At 39.7% G+C, this 20,611-nt stretch overlaps 1 protein-coding gene across 1 annotated transcript; it reads right to left on the bottom strand.

Annotated features, from left to right (window-relative positions):
• Positions 1-489: 489 nt before the first annotated feature.
• On the bottom strand, positions 490-1,149 carry LOC142628650 (uncharacterized). The gene has a single exon (XM_075802700.1). It carries the CDS (start codon positions 1,147-1,149, stop codon positions 490-492), a length of 660 nt encoding a protein of 219 aa, XP_075658815.1.
• Between the last annotated feature and the right edge of the window lie 19,462 nt (positions 1,150-20,611).

Raw genomic sequence — 20,611 nt, 5'->3', positions numbered from 1 at the left:
CTTCGTAGGGTCTCCTCCCATCTTATTTGGCCATTTAAAGTAAGGCCTATTCTTAATTTTTTCCAGGATTTGATGTACTGGCTCTTGGAACGCCGTCTTAACCACTTGAGTACCATTATATCCTGATTGCCCAACAAGATCTCTCCGAGGACGGTTATTGTTGTATTTGTCCTAAAGGTGGTCTTGTAGAAGCATCTCTTTGTGCTCTCGACCTTGCTTGACTACCTTGCCCGCTGGGTTGATACATGAATTGCTTTAACTTTCTACTTCGGACCAGATGCTCCAGATGACTCCATAAAGTCCTGCAATCTTTTGCGGTGGGTCCTCGCTCCCGGTGGTATTGGTAATGAAGGCTCTGGTTGCGCTTCGTGGGGTCTCCTCCCATTTTATTTGGTCATTTAAACTATTGTTCATTCTTAATTTTTCTAGGATTTGATGTACTGGCTCTCAGAACACCGTGTTAACCACTTGAGTAGCATTAGATCTATATTACCCAACAAGATCTCTCCAAGGACAGTTATTATTGTATATGTCCGACCTAAAATCCCTTCCATCCTGAGGGACCACCTTAGCCTTCCCTTTCCCTTGTTGTTGGCCCTTCTCGACCCACTTATACTCGTCAATACAGTCCATGAGCTGACGCACACTCCTAACAGGTAACCCGGTTAATGACTTTCTTAAATCATGCTCGACAAGTAGGCCGACCTTGAAAGTCCTTATAGTCACATCATCAAAGTTCCCATCTATCACATTAAACATTTCCCAGTATCTCTCAAAATGCATCTTTAGGGTTTCCCCTTCTCGCATAGTTATAGACAATAGGGAGTCTAAAGGTCGATGAACTTTACTACAAGTTACAAGACGAGAACCAAAGGCCCTTGTAAGCTCCTTAAAGGAGTTAATAGGACCTTCCTTCAGACCATCGAACCATCTCATTGCCATAGGCCCCAAACTGGATGGGAACACCTTGCACATCAAGGTCTCATTCTTCGAGTGAACAGTCATTCTCTGGCTGAAGTGGCTAACATGCTCCACAGGGTCCGTTCTGCCATTATACATGGTGAATGTTGGTTGAGTAAATCGCCGAGGAAGTCTTCCTCCCTCAATCCTACGGGTAAAAGGTAACTTAGAAATCTGATTCAAAGCCATACTCATAGCATCGTTGCCCAGGCCTTTGTGAGACGGACTCTTCTCTCTCCGCCTATCGTGGCACTCCTCATCACATCAAAAAGACTCATTGGGAGGAGTCCTTGACCTAGGCTGGTAGTTATGTTCACTATCGTCACTAGAAGAATGGTCAGAACTCGAAGGAGTTCCTCTACGTCGCTCGCGGCGTAACCTCCTTCGCAAACGATCTATCTCCAGTTGCAAGCTTCTAGTATTTTCCTCATGAGAGATGTGACTCCCACTTTGAGATTGGCTCTTACTAGTGTGTGTGGTATTCACACTAACCTTTCAGTCCCTTCTTCGTTTAAGATTGAGAAAATATTCTTAACGCTGGGAACCAACAGACTCTTCTCGGTTAGGCACTGAACCTACCATAGCTGAACGTTGATCTCACTAAAGCTCAAGTATCCCCACAGATGGCGTCAATTGTAAGAGCACAAATTGGATCCTAAGCCTAAAAGGTAATAGGATTAAGGCCCAACACAATGAATTTTTAAAGAGTGGGTTGGAAACTAGGCTTTAATGAGATGGACAACAACTATTGTGGATCTAGAGGACAAGAAAAACCAAGATAAACAGGTTTAATGCTAAATAACTCTTCCTCGGCAAAGTCGGAGGAAGAGTAGCTCTTGTATATATCTTACTTAAACTTGGTTACAATTTTAGTTCTTGTTACTATAGTGTTTTCTCAATAGATTCTCAGATGAACCTCCCCATTTCTCTAGAGGATTTCTTACATTATATAGCCCCTTTTGGCTGATCTTAGCCTTTCATTTATTGATCATGTAGGCCACTACTTGAGTGCTTATCCCATCAAACGTCTTCTCCAATCTTTTGTGAGTTGCGGCAACCAAGACAGCACTGTTCAGGGGTCTTTTTCACATAAATGTGGCTAGAGGGTTTGGTGGGGTGCAATAAATGTGATGGCAATTACCAACTCTTCAGATACACTAGGGCTACCCCCCTCTCTAAAGCTCTTCCTCTACAGTGTGACCTCCTCTGGAAATATTCCATCGACGTGGCCAAGGCTCGCCTCCCTAGCCTTACCGTTCGAGGGTACGGTCTTCTCGGAACTGCATTGGCCTCCTTGGCATCGAGTATGACACATGACATTGTTACATTATTAAATTTCTGTATTCCACAATAATTGTTATAAAAATTATATTAAACTTTAAACAATCGTAAAATAAATAAACAATTGTAAAACAACTAATTCATAGTTATTAACAATTAAAGTAAGAGATTAATCTATATACACAAATTTTAGACATCTAATTTGATTCCATGTAACAATTTGAGAAAATAAATTTCCAACTTTCATTCTCTATTTTTCTAATTATTTAAATTTTAGATTTATGGTAAAAACTCAAAATTTGAAACTATGAAAAAAAAAGAGATAGAGGTGAAAAAAATAATGGATGCTTTACTGTTTTAGTACTGCACAAGACATTATATTATTATTATTTTGTGTAAAATTTGAGTTCCCCAAGCTGTACCTGAAGTGAAAGAAAGGAATTTGGATAAGTGAAAAAAAAAAAAAAAAAACCTTGAATATTGGTCAAAGTGCACACAAACTTTAACTTAAAAAATAAAGGTGATAGTTGGTGACCATTTATTTCAATGTCAAACTAATTGATAAAAGTGAAGGTAGTTCTTTTAGTAACACTACAAAATTTCATAATATTTTTATAATAAATTAAAGTGTTAGTATATTGTAGGTCAAAACAAAACAAAATAAATTATTCTAAAATCCATCCTAACTAAAAACACAAGTATTGTAACAATATTCTGAAATTTTGTTGTGTTTCTAGACTTTCTCAGATAAAAAATGTGTTTATTTATTTATTTTTTCATGTTATGGTACTATCTAAATATAGAGAAAATATTTCTTTGTTTACTATTTTAGCGTCAGAAGGGCAAAAAATCACTCTAATAGAACAATATAACTTTTTTTTTTTTTTAAATCAACTATATATTTGGGTGGGGGTCAGGGGGCAGGTGCCCCCCTCTGTCTCCGCCCCTGCTTAAAAATCATTGTATTTATTCCTACCAGGTCCTGCTGAGGGCTGCATGGACGACAGCTGATTAATTACACACATGTTGCAGGTTTTGGTACACATTTGAGATGAGTGTGTAACAAGGCCCAAGATTATGCGGCATCCTCCTCTTATTTGTAACATTAATATAACATCCACTTATTATATTTGTTAACTTTAGTGCAAAAATAATAACCGGGATGATATATATAGGAACAAGACATGTAATAAACGCACCAAGCCAAAAAAAAAATATTCACGTGATAAAAGAACATCCAAAATATCCCGCCAAGCTTGGCCCAAGCCCATTGTTTGGTGAGTCTTGAGTTGCTAAGCAACTTTCAGTCCTCTTTTTTTTTTATGTTTATTTTTAAAATTCGATGATTACAATTAAATTTACTTTTTTTTTTTGGTAGAAGAAATTAAATTTACATATGGATATAATCTGAGTCTTGAAGAGATTTTCGTCATGGCTTTAATTCTTTGTGACAGACAGTCACCAACTTTAGTATTTTCAATCACTATTTTAGTCGGTAGCAATTATTCTTTATTTAACACCGTTTTTTAGTTATTTAACACCGTTGGAAGCTGTGATTATAGGCATAAACATGTTTAATCTTCACAAGTGTGAGAAGCATCAATGGATATGAGATTTTAATAAACCTAACTGTGTACAGCCAAAAGAAAAAGTGGAGGCAAGTTCATCAAGTTGAACAATTTTAGACATTAACTATTAACATAGATTTGGCCGATTTCGTAATTTAAAAGCTGGTATACAATTATGTTTTTCTTATCCAAAAAGCTGGTATAAATTATTCGCTCCTTTTTAAAAAGTAGAAAATAAATATGCTTGTAGAGAGGGAAAATTCCCGACCTATCACAAGCTGACACATCATACTACCAAAGTCCACAAAATACAACCAATTACAAAGCGCCACGTACTGCTGCTAGGTTTTGCCATCGCTATTCAGAAACCAATAGAAATTTGCCAAGTGTCATTGAAATAAAGGCATGAAACTGCATCAGCAGGTGTAAGCAATGACACAAGCAGCTCCGCACATGTAAGCGATGACACAGGCAGCCTCGCACGTGTAAGCAGTGACACAAGCACTCAGCACATGTAAGCGATCACACAGGCAGCCTCGCACGTGTAAGCAGTGACACAAGCACTCAGCACGTGTAAGCGATGACATAAGCGGACCAATCAAACTCCGCCACGTGTCGCTCACCTACCCCTAAACTCCTATAAATAGAAGCCTTCCTAAAACATTTCAGAAAAGACAGAACAGAGAGAAGGAAGAAGATATCTTGAGTTCAGAAACCCAGAAGCTCTGCCAGGATCAAACCTCAAAGCCTCCAAGCAATTCAAGAACTTCAACCTCGAATACAAACAATATTCGAAGCAAAATCATCCAAACTACTCGTCCAGATCTCAAAGTTCACTGGAATCAAGCTCAAAAGCCTCCAGAAACCTCAACAAACTATAAATCAACAAAGCTCTACGGAATCAAGCCTCTAAAGCACCGAAGAACTTCCACCACAAACCCTCAAACACGAAGAACACGAAGAACACGAAGAACACACGAAGAATACGAAGAACACGAAGAACAAAGAATTTCTAACAAGCTCATAGCCAGAGATTCATTGTAATTCCGTTTCAAAGATCTTCGATCCATTCCTCAGCCAAATTGAAGAATATCTTATGTTCAAATCAAAATCACATTACCACAATTCCAATCAATAAATCTTTCAAGGAGATCGAATCAGAGGATCACTCTTTTGTAATTACAGAGAATTGTACCACACATTTATCAATACAAATTCATATTTGTGAAACTATTTTACTTGTTTGATTTATTTCGAACTAAGAAATTTAGTCGTCTACAAATTCTGGCACGCCCGGTGGGACCTCTCTGCCTCTCATCTCTTTCTCCTTCAAAAGAAAAGAAATTCGATCTGCTACTAGCTTCGATGGCTTCTAACAAGAATGCTCAAAAATCGGTGATGGATGCTTCCATTGCGGATGATTATATCGGCCCAATCACTCGTAGTCGATCCAAAGCTCTTGATCAACCGCAACCCCAATCAACCAAAGAAAGCAAGCTTCATAACATCATCTCTCTGGACTTTCTTGCAAAAAGGAAAGCCACGGCTAAGGATTCATCTGTCTCGAAGGATCTTGAGATCAATGATGAATCATCCTCGACAGAGACCTTTTCTATCAACTCTTCACCTGTGATGAGAAGCCTAAGGAACAAAATGCCTTTGACTCATCCTGTCTCATCGTTTTCTCCATCATATCTAGAGGTCATGCCAGTAATGATGACCAACACCTCTACTGTGGAAGAAAAGATGGCTGAAATGGAACAAAGGGTCACCCTTCTCACAAAAGCACTTGAAGATAAGGACGTCTAAATTGCAACTCTGATGAACAAACTAGAAGTCCAAAATTCGGGTGAATCAAATCCAGACCTTGAGCACCCTCCTGGCTTTACCTTGAAGGGAGAAAACGCTAAGGGTGATAAGGGAAAAGGAGGTGAAGGCACTTCTCAACAAGGACATTCCACCTCAATGGCCTCGATATCTGTCCAACAACTGCAGGACATGATAACAAACACCATACGAGCACAATATGGAGGTTCTTCCACACATTCTCTCATGTATTCAAAACCATATACGAAGCGCATTGACAATATGAGAATGCCAAATGGGTATCAACCCCCCAAGTTCTTGCAATTCGATGGCAAGGGAAACCCTAAGCAACACATTGCTCACTTTGTAGAAACATGTGAGAACGCAGGAACTCAAGGAGGCCTCTTTGTAAAGCAGTTTGTTCGTTCACTGAAAGGGAATGCCTTTGATTGGTATACAGACTTGGAACCTGAGTCAATTGATAGTTGGGATCAGTTGGAAAGGGAGTTCCTTAACCGGTTTTACAGCACGCGCCGCACGGTAAGCATGATGGAGCTTACCAATACTAAGCAGTGGAAAGACGAACCCGTTGTTGACTACATCAGTCGGTGGCGTTCTTTGAGTTTAGATTGTAAGGATAGACTGTCTGAAATATCCGTCGTAGAAATGTGCATCCAAGGCATGCATCGGGGACTTCGTACATCCTACAAGGGTTAAAACCCCGAACATTCGAAGATTTGGCAACTCGTGCGCACGACATGGAATTGAGTATCTCTTGCCATGAAAATGTGAAACCTCCCGTACCTGAAGAAAAGAAAGAAAGGCGAGAAATAAGGAGGAATGACAGAATACAAAAAGTAATGTCAAACACTCTATGAATGTTAACCCCGCCCTACCAAAATTTCGACAGAAATGAAAAGGCTAACGAGAAGAGACCCGAGGGGGTCAACGGCGTGAGACGCGTCGCTCATCACTCAAGGAATGGGAACAAAAGGTGTATCCTTTCCTTGACGCCGATATACCCGAAATGCTAGAACAACTCGCTCAACTTGAAATTAATTGAATTGCCGAATGCAAACGACCGGAAGAAGCAGGAAAGGTTGATGACCCGAACTATTGTAAGTATCATCGCATCATAAGTCATCCGATCCAAAAATGCTTTGTTCTTAAAGAACTCATCATGAAGCTAGCCAAGGAAAGGAAAATCGACTTAGATGTTGGTGATGTTGCTCGTCAAACCTTGTAACATTTGCTTGCGAGTCGCCTAGTTGCATGTCTCTAACTACTAAGCAGAGGGTGAATACCACGTTCATCCGATTTGGTTCTTTGGAACCCGTTCAAGTTCAACTCTCACAAAAAGCATCTGATTATAATTCAAATGATGACAAAAAGTCAACAATGGATGAGGAAGAGGGTTGGACGTTGGTTACTCGTAAGAGATGGAAGAAGAGACGAGTATTCCCTCTTCATTTGATCACCCAAGAGTCCAGAAAAACACAAAACCAAATTCAGCCGCAGTCAAGAAGAAAGAATGATAAAAGGAAAGAAAGACTAAGAACGGAAATGTGCGATGATTCGGCCCAAACCCAAAAATTTCGAAGTCTTGTCACATTGGAAGAATTTTTCCCCATAAAATTCTTTCAAAACAAGTCAGCGGAGGCTGTTCACACGGTCTCTCGTTGTGAGATTGATGAAAAACAGGAAGGTGTTGACCATGGTAGTTCAAATGAGACTTTGTCGCCTTTAGAACAACTCAAAACTCAGGTTGATAAAGTGGAACCCTCACAATCCTCCACCTCACCGAAAGAAGGGATCACCCAAGCTCTTGAAAAGCCAAAGATTTACACTCCTTGTGCCAATACACTTCAACAAACACAGGAATGTTTCGCGTGCTCCCCAGACTTGACTTTCACTGACGAAGATCTATTGTTAGGCCCTAAGCCTCACAATCGTCCACTTTATGTCTCCGGTTATGTTCGTGAACAAAAAATTGATCGCATTCTCATTGATGGAGGCTCGCTATTAATATACCGCCGAAAATGACAATGAGACGACTTGGTCTTGCTATGGAGGAATTATCACACGCCGCTTGGTCATACAAGGTTTTAACCAAGGAGGACAACGCGCCATCGGCATGATACACTTGGAGTTAATCATTGGAGAATTGACAAGTAATATTTTGTTCCATGTCATTGATGCCAAGACAACCTACAACATGTTGTTAGGACGTCCATGGATTCATGGGAACGGAATAGTGCCGTCAACTTTGCATCAATGTTTCAAGTATCTTCAAGGTGGAATAAAGAAAGTAGATGCCGACTTGAAGCCTTTTTCTGAAACTGAAGCTCACTTTGCTGACGCGAAGTTTTATGTAGAAGATGATATCCCTAAAGAAGTTCTCCCAGTTGAAGTCCCGTCCATGAAAAGCAAGCAGGGTGAAAAGAAGCATGTTAAATTCATCACTAGAAAGGATGTTCCTTCCTCAAAGGAAGATCCACGACATGGGAATAACCAGTCTAGTGAGTCTACCAGCAATTCAGAGAAAGCAGATGAAAGCTCTACGCCTTCCAATAACCCTCCATTCCTCCGTTATGTACCACTGTCACGCCGCAAAAACGGACAATCACCATTCACGGAATGCCTTCAATCTACAATAGATATGCGAAGACCTCCTACAAAGCTCACGATGAAGGATGATTTTCCGTTGCCTATCACTGAGATCATGGTTGACGCCACTACTGGTCATGAAGCCTTATCTTTCATGGATGGCTCTTCTGGTTACAACCAAATTCGAATGAATCCTAAGGATGAAGAGTTCACAGCTTTTCGTACCCCTAAAGGTATTTACTGTTACAAAGTGATGCCTTTTGGATTAAAGAACGCTGGTGCTACTTATCAACGAGCCGTGCAAAAGATCTTTGATAATGTACTTCATAAGTACGTGGAGTGTTATGTCGATGATCTGGTGGTTAAATCAAAAAGGAGGGAAGACCATCTGGTAGATTTGCGATCCGTGTTCAACCGCTTAAGAAAGTATCAGCTTAAAATGAACCCTCGCAAATGCGCTTTCGGTGTAACATCCGGGAAATTTCTTGGTTTCGTTGTTAGGCACCGCGGTATTGAAATTGACCAGTCCAAAATTGAAGCCATCCAAAAAATGCCAGAGCCTAAGAACCTGCGAGAACTTAGAGGCTTGCAAGGAAAACTAGCTTACATACGACGATTCATTTCAAACTTGGCAGGTCGATGTTAACCTTTCAATAGATTAATGAAAAAGGATGCACACTTTCAATGGGATGAGGCTTGCAGCAATGCTTTTGCGCGCATCAAAAGATACTTGCTTAATCCTCCAGTTTTAGGTGCTCCTATCCCCGGAAAGCCTTTGGTGTTGTACATCGCGGCACAAGAAAGGTCTCTAGGTGCTCTTATGGCACAAGAAAATAAAGAAGGGAAAGAAAGAGCCCTTTATTATTTGAGTCGGACTCTCAATGGAGCTGAATTAAATTATTCTCCTATTGAAAAGATGTGCCTCGCTCTTTTCTTTGCCGTAGACAACCGGAACATTACATGCAAGCACATACGGTCCGTTTGATAGCAAAAGTGGATCCGGTTAAATATGTCCTCTCCGTGCCGGTGGTTTCGGGTCGCATAGCTCGATGGGCCCCCGCCGCAACAATACGACCTTACATATGTTCCGCAAAAAGCCATCAAAGGACAAGTATTGGCAGATTTCTTAGCTGATCACCCAGTTCCATCTGATTGGGAGTTCTCTGATGATTTTCCAGACGAGGATGTGTTTTACATTGAAGTAATGCCACCATGGATGATGTTTTTCGATGGGGCTGCACGTCAAGAAGGAGCGGGGGCAGGTGTAGTGTTTGTTTCTCCACAACGACAAATACTTCTATATTCGTTCTCATTAAGTGAACTTTGCTCCAACAATGTAGCCGAATATCAAGCATTGATCATTGGTCTACAAATGGCCATTGAAATTGGCATATCGCATCTCGAAGTCTTTGGGGATTCCAAATTAATTATCAACCAAACCTTGGAGCAGTATGATGTCAAGAAAGAGAACCTTGTCCCTTATTGCAAATATGCGAAGAAGTTGCTCGCAAATTTCGAGGCAATTACATTGGAGCATATACCGAGGAAGGAGAATAGACAGGCCGATGCTTTAGCCAATTTGGCTACCACCTTAGCATTATCTCAAGAAGAGACAGCCAAAGTTGCTGTTTCCCAAAGGTGGGTGGTGCCTTCCGTGATTGAAGAAGAAAAAGAAGAAAAGCAAGCCAACGTCATCTCTGTATGCCTCGTCGAAAATGAAGATTGGCGACAAACAATCATTGAGTACCTTCAACATGGAAGACTCCCAGATGATGTACGCCACAAGACTGAAGTTCGGCGAAGGGCTGCTCGATTTATTTACTATAAAGAAACTCTCTTCCGCCGTTCATTCGATGGTTTGTTTCTCCGTTGCTTAGGAGAGGAAGAGGCTAAACAAGCCTTAGAAGAAGCTCATTCTGGAATATGTGGTGCACACCAATCAGGTCCTAAGTTACACTACAGGATCAAGCGAATGGGTTACTATTGGCCTACGATGGTGCAAGATTCCATGGAGTATGCTAAGAAGTGCGAAGCTTGTCAATATCATGCAAACTTCATCCATCAACCACCAGAACCTCTACACCCAACTGTAGCTTCTTGGCCTTTTGATGCATGGGGACTTGACGCAATAGGACCATTACCAAAATCATCTGGCGGCCATTTGTACATCTTGGCTGCAACTGATTACTTCTCGAAATGGGCAGAAGCTGTGCCTCTTAGGGAAGTAAAGAAAGAGACGGTGGTCAATTTTATCCGAACTCACTTGATCTATCGGTATGGTGTCCCTCGATATATCATAACCGATAATGGCAAACCGTTTCGAATAGGTTGATTACATAGTTGTGCGAGAAATTTGCATTCAAACAAGACAATTCTTCTATGTACAATGCCCCAAAGAAATGGATTAGCCGAAGCCTTTAACAAAACTCTTGGCAGTTTGTTAAAGAAAGTGGTATCCAAAACTAAGCGAGACTCGGCATGAAAGAATTGGAGAAGCATTATGGGCATATCGAACAACATTTCGAACGCCTACTCAAGCAACCCCGTATTCTCTCGTTTATGGAGTAGAAGCTATCCTTCCCTTAGAACGCCGATCCCATCACTACGGATCGCCATTCAAGAAGGATTAACTGAAGAGGAAAATGCCAAGCTTAGGTTGCAAGAGTTGGAGGCACTGGATGAGAAAAGGCTCGAGGCCCAACAACGCCTTGAGTGCTATCAAGCTCGTTTGTCAAGCGCATTCAATAAAAAAGTTAAACCACGATCATTCCAAGTTGGTGACTTAGTCCTCGCTGTTCGAAGACCTATCATCATGACTCATCGTAGGGCGGTAAGTTCACCTCGAAATGGGATGGACCTTATGTTGTACAAGAAGTCTACACTAATGGAGCTTACAAGTTGATTGACCAAGAGGGTGTAAGGATCGGCCCCATCAATGGGAAGTTCCTCAAACGCTTCTATGCTTGAAAATCAAGAATTGCTCCTCGGTAAGAGCTTAAACTACCCACTGCAGCACTACAAGAGTACATGATGTTTTTCCATTACCTTTGAAAGTGCACCAATAAGGAGAAATTAATCCCACTTTATGTCACCATTTGTGAGTGTGGCGTAGTGGTTGGATGTCCATGTCACCCTTGAGGCCAAGGTCTCGGGTTCGATTAGAGATGATACCCACTATTGCACAATTGGTACCCATGAAATGCCGTGGGGTGTAGGGCAAGGATTACACACGTGAGCCCTCCCTTTTTGTAAAAAAAAAACAAAAAAGAAACAAAAAAAAAAAAAAAAAAAAAAAAAAAAGCAAAAGAAAAAAAAAAAAGCAAAAGAAAAAAAACAAAGCAAAAGAAAAAAAAACAAAACAAAAAAAAAAATCATCAAAAAACAAAACAAAAGAAAAAAAAATCATCATCAAAAACAAAGCAAAAGAAAAATTAAAAAAAATTTTGGTTGAACTACGTAAATGACTTGATCCCTCTCCAGGGTACGTAGGCAGCTTAGTACTTTTCACTAAGTTCAGTCACATAAAAAGAAGAAGGATTGTCAGTCTAGCTTGAAGAGTTTGTCCAAAGGTCGTCAACATGCTTTCAAGAACCCTTTGATTGGCAAGGCGTCGCTTGAGATCAATCAATTGCTCACTATATGATGTTCAAAGATCATTGTGGTAGAAAGTGATAGCTGCAAAGAATTGGTGTTACGTAGCTTTCCTTGAAATAATGATAACTTGATTCTCGGTTGTGGAGTAAAATAAAATCTTCAACCTCTGTTGCAAGGACTGGAGTCTGCATGGCATTGCTCATCTTTTGTGGACATATTCTCACGTCTCCGAAGTATACTTTGCATCACTTATCTCCCGGGGGCATCTTTTTTGTACCTTTCAAGTCTAGGCTATATTGTCTCTCTTCTAGGATGTGTCACTTCACAACTCGAAATTCGAACCACATCATCTCCCTTCGAGTGGTGTTGTTTCACATCAAGTCTCTAAAATCTCGGACAACGTCACCTTCCTCCAACATCTGAAGTTGGTGTTACATCATCTCTCCTCTAAGGGCATGTTTGTGCAATGTCAAAATCATGGCGGCATTCTTCTCACATTTTCAAGGTTTTATTGGCATCTCTTTGCATCCTCAAAGTCTTGATGGGAGTTTCTTGAAACTTCAAGCTTCATTATAAAGGCCAATATTAGTGCAGCTTCTGTGCAAATGAAGTGTTGACGTAGCTTCATGGCAAAGATGAATGTTGGCATAGCTTCTGTGCAAATGGAGTGTTGACACGACTTCATAGCAAAGATGAATGTTGGCATAGCTTCTGTGCAAATGGAGTGTTGACGTAGCTTCATGGCAAAGATGAATGTTGGCATAGCTTCTGTGCAAATGGAGTGTTGACACGACTTCACGCCAAAGATAAATGTTGGCATAGCTTCTGTGCAAATGGAGTGTTGACACGACTGCATGACAAAAATGGATGTCGGCACGACTTCAATATAGAACTATTGGCCCAGCTTCGATGCAAATGAAGTGTTGACGTAGCTTCATGGCAAAGATGAATGTTGGCATGGCTTTTGTGCAAATGAAGTGTTGACGTAGCTTCATAGCAAAGATGAATGTTGGCATGGCTTTTGTGCAAATGAAGTGTTGACGTAGCTTCATAGCAAAGATGAATGTTGGCATGGCTTCTGTGCAAATAAAGTGTTGACGTAGCTTCATGGCAAAGATGAATGTTGGCATAGCTTTTGTGCAAATGAAGTGTTGACGTAGCTTTATGGGCGATAGCATTATTGTCTAGCTGAATATCCTTATGGAAACGTCGTTGCAAAGACGAATATCACTAAAAGATTGTTGATGCAAGAAAAGAATGTAACAACATGAAGGCATACGTCCTTGCAACGTTGCTATCAATGAAATACAAAGTCACCAAATGAAGGCAAACACTTCTATGAGAACGTCAGCGTGAAGTTTGATATCAAAACCCAAAGATCAAGGAAACTGAGCTGCAAAACAAAAACAAGCAACAACAAAAAAAGCGAAGTCAGAAGAAAATCTCATTGCATGGCTAAACAAAGGATAAAAGAAAAAGAAAAAAAAAAAAAAAAAAATCTTAAAAGCTGGAGAAGAAGACTGAAGGCTGGTTCTTGCCCGATCTTCGAATCCTTGAAATAAAGCATCATGATTCCCTGAAAAAAAAAAAAAAAAAAAAAAAAAAAAAAAAAAAAAAAAAAAAAAAAGTGAAAATTTTAATAATAATAACAAATAAATAAATGAATTAAAAAAAAAAATAATAATAATAATAATAAAATAAAATCTCTACACTTTTATTCAGAAGATTACACTTTGAATAAATGTATGCATGCCCGTAGGGCTTTATATAGAAAATTTCTGGGATAAACAGACAAGAAAAAAAGGAGGAGAAGTAACAAAGTTCAACAATCAAAGCTTCCCTTCCAGAATTTTCAAATCTCCTGTCAGAGCAGCCACCATAATGTCTTCATCCTGTCAGGGCAGCCACCATAATGTCCTCATCCTGTCAGGGAGGCCACCAGAATTCCTGCATCCTGTCAGGGCGGCCACCACAAAATAAGACCAGAGAAGAAGAAAGCTGTAAGTCCAACAAAGACCCACGACTTTCTCGTCCAAGTTGGTGAAAATCCAGACCTTATTTCACAAATCTGACACCACAGGAGTCTTCTACAGCCTTCGATCCGCCAAACCTGAAAGTTACAGACCCAGATACCCGGCCACGCACCACCACGCGCCGCCACAAATTCTCAGTGACCCGCGGGTTTCTCATTCAAAACTGAGCAAATCTATGCACAATTTCACAAAACTGACCATATAGCAGTCTTCTACGGCCTTGTAACTGCAACATTTGAAAATTTCAAGCCCAAACGATGAGCCACGCGCCTCCACGCGCCGCCAGAAGGTCCGGCAAGCCCAGCGTCAGTTGCACGCGCTCCCACGCGCCGCTAGATGAGTCCACGCGATCCCACGCGCCGGCAGACTCTCACGCGCTTGCACGCGCCACGCGTGACACGCGCCCCAGGTCGCTGACGTCATGGATGACATCATCATACCGACCCGGTTCAACCCGAAAACCCGGACCGGACCGGACCGGACCGCCTAAAAAAAAAAAAAAAAAAAAAAAAAAAAAAAAAAAAAAAAAATTTGACAAATTAAGACTTTAACCCAAAAAAAAAAAAAAAAAAAAAAGTCAAAATTTTCAAAATGGACCTGTCCCACTCAATTTTTCACGTACTTTCCAATTTTGGGGTCCGTTTCTTCAACCGAGACTCGAAAATTGCACAACAGTCCAGTTTCTAAAAAAATTGACTTTTGCATAAATTTTGACCAAAAGTCAAAATTTTTAAGATTGACCTGTCTTGTTCAATTTTTCATGTACTTTCCAATTTTTGGGTCTATTTATTCATTTGAGAATCCAAAATTGCTCAAATACTGTGATTCTACAGCTATTGGCTTTGATGTAAACTTTGACCAAAGATCAAGATGTTCAAGCAAAACTTGTCCTATCAGGTTTTCGCAAAGATTTTGATTTTGAAATCTAGGTATTTGTTTTGGACTCAAAAACTACATCCGCTTCTCCAAAGTACTAGCGGTGTCCAAAATTTAAGCTCTCAAGATCATAATTTGAGACCCATCCATTTGGTCTGAATTCCCTCAAAATTATCCTCCAGACTTGATCAAGGCTCCCCTTTCAAAAGCAGACGAACTCTCACAAGTATGTCTCAAAATTGAAATTACATTGGGTCACTACTTCAGCCTATTATTTTCGTCGGTGCCTACCGGTCTTCAACCTAACGTTCCCATTCGGCGCCTACCATTCTCATCCGCCGTTCCCATTCGGCGTCTACCATTCTCATCCACCGTTCCCACCGAAAAGTCTCGTCCGCCACCCAGCTACCATTCTTCATCTCTTCACTATAAATAGGAGGGCCGGATCCGTTAAATCCATCAAGGAAAAAAAAAAAAAAAAACACATACACTGAGTCATGAAATGAAGATTTGCTTCTTTCAAATTTTCAAATCCTCCTTCTCACAGCCAGTTCTCACTATGGTCTCGTCATTCTCAATACCGAGCAACCAAGTAGACTTCATGATCAGAATTAAATCAACCCCTTCATGGTTCACAGTAACCCTTCTCACAACATCATCACTGTTTTAGGATTCAAACAAATTTTGTTTCCTCACATAATGACCACGTTTGTTCATAGAGTTACTCATAACAAGGTCGGCATCGTTGTTCCATGCTTTCCTGGATTTGGTTCACCAGGAAATCCAAGTCCAGCAGAGACACCCGTTCCTAAGACCAGGGCTTCCGTAGTCTCTCTTCAACTGTTTGGTCTCCCATCAGAAGCAGTGGTTCGGAACAAACAGCAACTTGGCTGGTTTCTAAAACCAGGATCACAAGTTAGCTCCATCTTTCATTTGTTATGCTTTCCCAATAAAGTTGCATCAAGTGAAGATGGTAAGAAGTGTTGGGGTATCCTACAAATTGTCTCCCATCCAACACTTGTGATGACCTCCAAGGTACCAGCTCATCAGAAATTAGCCTTTGGTGTCGGTGAAGGGTCCCCAAAGCCTCATTCCATGTTTCCACCAAAGATGGGGTCCAAAGGTCATCATTGCCGGTACCACAAAACACACTTTCTGGAATTACTCCAACTTAAGATCAGCTTGAAGAATTTCAGAAAATATACTTCGAAATTACTTCAACTTAATGTCCGTCAAGCATGGTCCAGCTTACACGTGCACATTCAACGACTTGCCGACGGACCTCATTCAAGATGCAGGCCCCCACATCCGAAGGTGTACTTCCCGCAGGCATCTACGCCGAGAGTCCCCAACATGCATGGTCGTGGCCATGGTGTCGTATGTCTCACCCATCCACTTTGCTTCATCACTATCTTCTTCACCATCAACATCAACAAACCCAAAACACTTTTCTGAAATTACCTCAACTTAACCTGAGTGATGCGATAACGCAAGCACATTCAACCACACTCCCACATGTTCTCTCTGTGACCCGAAGTATACCTTTCAGATATAACTTACCAGAAGTCCTTAAAAATAAGAGGCTAGCTCCGCAGCTCGCATGCCGTATGCCAACATTCTCACCTCTTCTCCATCTTCAACACCCCGTGATCGCCACCAACAATCCAAAATACTCTTCCGAAAATACCTCACTTAACATCTACCGAAATGTTTCAATCTTGCAAGTACATCCAACTTCTTGCAAATAACTTTCAGCCCCACCAACCCACTCCAAGTACCATTGAATACTCTTCCGAAATTACTTTGACTTAATCTTTGCTCGTAAAGCTCGGTCACACGAGTACATTCAAATACGGGCGTACCCCTTCTCGGCCTCATCAAAACCTTTCATATGGGTGGATCTACTCTTCCGCAATTACTTCATCCTCGCTAAAAGCTCCCCCCCCTTCCGCTATTTCACTAGCAGAGTCAAGTATAAAAAGGACTCCACTTTCTTTCAAGACTCATTCATTCACCACACTCTAAAAACTGTGTGCATGAACGAGTCTCGAGGGGGCATTTGTAGAGAGGGAAAATTCCCGACCTATCACAAGCCGACACATCATACTACCAAAGTCCACAAAATACAACCAATTACAAAGCGCCACGTACTGCTGCTAGGTTTTGCCATCGCTATTCAGAAACCAATAGAAATTTGCCAAGTGTCATTGAAATAAAGGCATGAAACTGCATCAGCAGGTGTAAGCAATGACACAAGCAGCCTCCGCACATGTAAGCGATGACACAGTGCAGCCTCGCACGTGTAAGCAAAGTGACACAAGCACTCAAAGACATGTAAGCGATCACACAGCAGCCTCGCACGTGTAAGCAAGTGACACAAGCACTCAAAGACGTGTAAGCGATGACATAAGCGGACCAATCAAACTCCGCCACGTGTCGCTCACCTACCCCTAAACTCCTATAAATAGAAGCCTTCCTAAAACATTTCGAAAAGACAACAGAGAAGGAAGAAGATATCTTGAGTTCAGAAACCCAGAAGCTCTGCCAGGATCAAACCTCAAAGCCTCCAAGCAATTCAAGAACTTCAACCTCGAATACAAACAATATTCGAAGCAAAATCATCCAAACTACTCGTCCAGATCTCAAAGTTCACTGGAATCAAGCTCAAAAGCCTCCAGAAACCTCAACAAACTATAAATCAACAAAGCTCTACGGAATCAAGCCTCTAAAGCACCGAAGAACTTCCACCACAAACCCTCAAACACGAAGAACACGAAGAACACGAAGAACACACGAAGAATACGAAGAACACGAAGAACAAAGAATTTCTAACAAGCTCATAGCCAGAGATTCATTGTAATTCCGTTTCAAAGATCTTCGATCCATTCCTCAGCCAAATTGAAGAATATCTTATGTTCAAATCAAAATCACATTACCACAATTCCAATCAATAAATCTTTCAAGGAGATCGAATCAGAGGATCACTCTTTTGTAATTACAGAGAATTGTACCACACATTTATCAATACAAATTCATATTTGTGAAACTATTTTACTTGTTTGATTTATTTCGAACTAAGAAATTTAGTCGTCTACAATGCTAAAAAGGTATGTGATAACAAATTTGATGAAGCAAATTTTAGGGAGTCCTTAATTATTTTGTTGCTTCTGAAAAAGGGCAGTCCTGACTCCCGAGAGAAACAAGTCGGCAGGAAAGAATCAATGTCGAAAATGAATATGTTCCAAAAAAAATTGTGTCATCCAATAAATCAATAATTGTTAAAGTATTCATGAATCAGAAACCATTGTGGTTACGTTTACTAAGATTGTATGACTTGTCCACTAGTCTAATTAATTGATCAATTAAATTTCGGTTTTTAATATATCAGTATATCACATTCACAAGTTGGTTCGTCAAGAAAATAAAGTCATCTAGAACATGAAATATATGAATAAATAAAAATAAAAAAAGATAAAGAAAGAAGAAGAGCAACATAATAAGATTTATATAAAGAAGGAAAAAAAATAAAAAGCATTATTGAAAGAAAATGACACCATAAACTCTTTTTCTAGAATAAAGTTTGGGTCTATTAAAGAAAATGACACCTTCAATCATTTTTCTAGAATAAAATTTGGGTCAAATTCTTTCAATACATTGTACCTGTTGCAATAATAACATGTGTTTTGATAACACATTTTCATCGCAACTCGTGTATTGGATCCAAACCAAATCTGTCCTTTAATGAGGACTTATCCCACGGGGCAATTAAAGAAAAACTTAAATACAGATCAGTAGCACTACCATGTGATCAACATAAATGGACATGCATGCAGAAATGAGAAATCCCAATATCCCATCCATGGTTAAAATCAAAATTAATGTGCTTTAAAACTGAATTGTAAGTTGCAAGATTATTAATAGGCCAACGACCTTTATGGTTTGTTTGAATTGAGTGGGAATAGAGTAGAGTAGAGTAGAGTAGAATAAATTTAGTATAAAATTAGTTTATTTTTAGTTAATTCTACTCTACTCCCCTCCTTCTCCCTTTATCCAAACAGGCTATTACAGAATTAGTAAATTGCCGATTCTGCGAGCAAATGGGTAGCATTATAAGTCAGTCAGAATTTTCCTGGTACCTGCTTGACAGTAAAAATTATGATATTATAAAGGCAGAATACATTTTGAACATTAAACCAAGACTTGAATTGGGGCCCATAAAAGCAATCCTAAGAACTTGTGGACCACTAGATGAAGTAGTTTGCGATTGAAATAAAGCATGAATGAGCTGTATGAGGTTTTATAATACCAACTACTCTGCACCAATATCCTTGATATAGCATAATTTTGCTGGAGAAATCGGTTCAACTAACAAGTTTCTCCATGGATATTGAAATTCATACAACTCTCATTTCTCAACCTACTTTGCAGGCTCTTTAATTCCCTAGCTAGCGTAGGCATAGACTTTATAGTCGTGACCCATTAATCTCTGTCGTGTGTGATATGCAAAAATGAAACTGTCTGAATTGACAGTGCATCTGTAATGGTTTGCTCTGGTATAGTTAGTATTCATAGTTCACCTCCAATGAAGTTGAATTGCAGCTACATTGCTGAGAAGAATGGGTACAGTGACACTTATAGAACGATTATGTTGAAGTTCTGCACATCATTTTTTTTTTTTGTGGGAATAAGAATTACTTAAATAGATGGTCAAAGCTGTAGTAACATATTTATGTAAATCTAATATGGAGTAGGACCCTTATCGTTTGGCTGGAAATAGAAAGAGTTTTACTTCATTGTGGAGCCAAATATAAAGAGAGGATCTTTTTCCTACAAGCTACAATAGCATCTCCAAACAGTAGGTTAATTGGTTGAATTTTCAGTTGAGAGTCGAGAGCAATTTTAGGAGAGAAAGGATGGGGTGTTGAAATTCACAGATTATATTTATTGTTACGTAAAGTTATAAAATTAATGTAATATCATATATAGGATCACTTTTTTCCTGAAAAGTTACACCTCAATGTTCTGGTTTGATGTCATGTAAGTGGTTTGCAGGGGATTGCATCTGTACCCTAGGGATTAATTTCAAAACTAATAGGTCAAAGCATTGTGTTACCTTAAAAGAAAAAACAAAAAAACATGTTTAACAAATGATCATCTGATCAAGTTGAACAATTTTTTTTTTTTTTTGAGAAAGTTTCAACCTAGACGCCCGCTCCTGATAAATTATCTTCCACTATATATTCTTACGTCTTTTTTTAATATTAAAAAGGGTAAATTACAAAATTAGTCTTTATCCTTTACACCATATTTCAAATTGGTCTTTAACTTTTCAATTGAGTCAATTTGGTCCCTAACATTTTTAATGTTATGTCAATTTAGTCTCTCCCGTTATTCTTTATATGGAAAAAGCTAATGTGTCAAATAAAATAATAATAGAATATTTTTTATGTCATATCAGCTACCAATTGTATCGCCACATCAAATTTATTAAAAAAAAAAAAAACTGAGATACGTGAAATCCCACCGCCAACTAAACTCATCTCCATCTCCTCTCCCTCATCCCCAAGATCTCTTCTCCAACGGCACTAAGTCTCTCTCTCCTATCCTTACTAACTTCATGTTTGGCTCCCTAGAAATTCAATGAAATTATTGTGATTTATTTTTGTTTTTCTAGAAGAGTGATTTGGCTATGGAAGTTGAGACCGCTTCTCGCTCAAACTCCTCTAGGCTCCAGGTGGGTATATATGTATAAGCACGTATCAAAATCTCTTCTTTCTCTCTTTTTAATTTTTTTTTATGTTTTTCTATTCATTTTCATAGGCTCTTTAGACGGGACATTGAGAATCAAAACTTCGACCCAAATACCATTCCATTTCGTACAAGTTA

The sequence above is a fragment of the Castanea sativa genome, chromosome 3 (assembly GCF_040712315.1).
Source record: "Castanea sativa cultivar Marrone di Chiusa Pesio chromosome 3, ASM4071231v1".
Classification (NCBI taxonomy): domain Eukaryota; kingdom Viridiplantae; phylum Streptophyta; class Magnoliopsida; order Fagales; family Fagaceae; genus Castanea; species Castanea sativa.
This window is presented reverse-complemented; position numbering and strand designations above follow the sequence as displayed.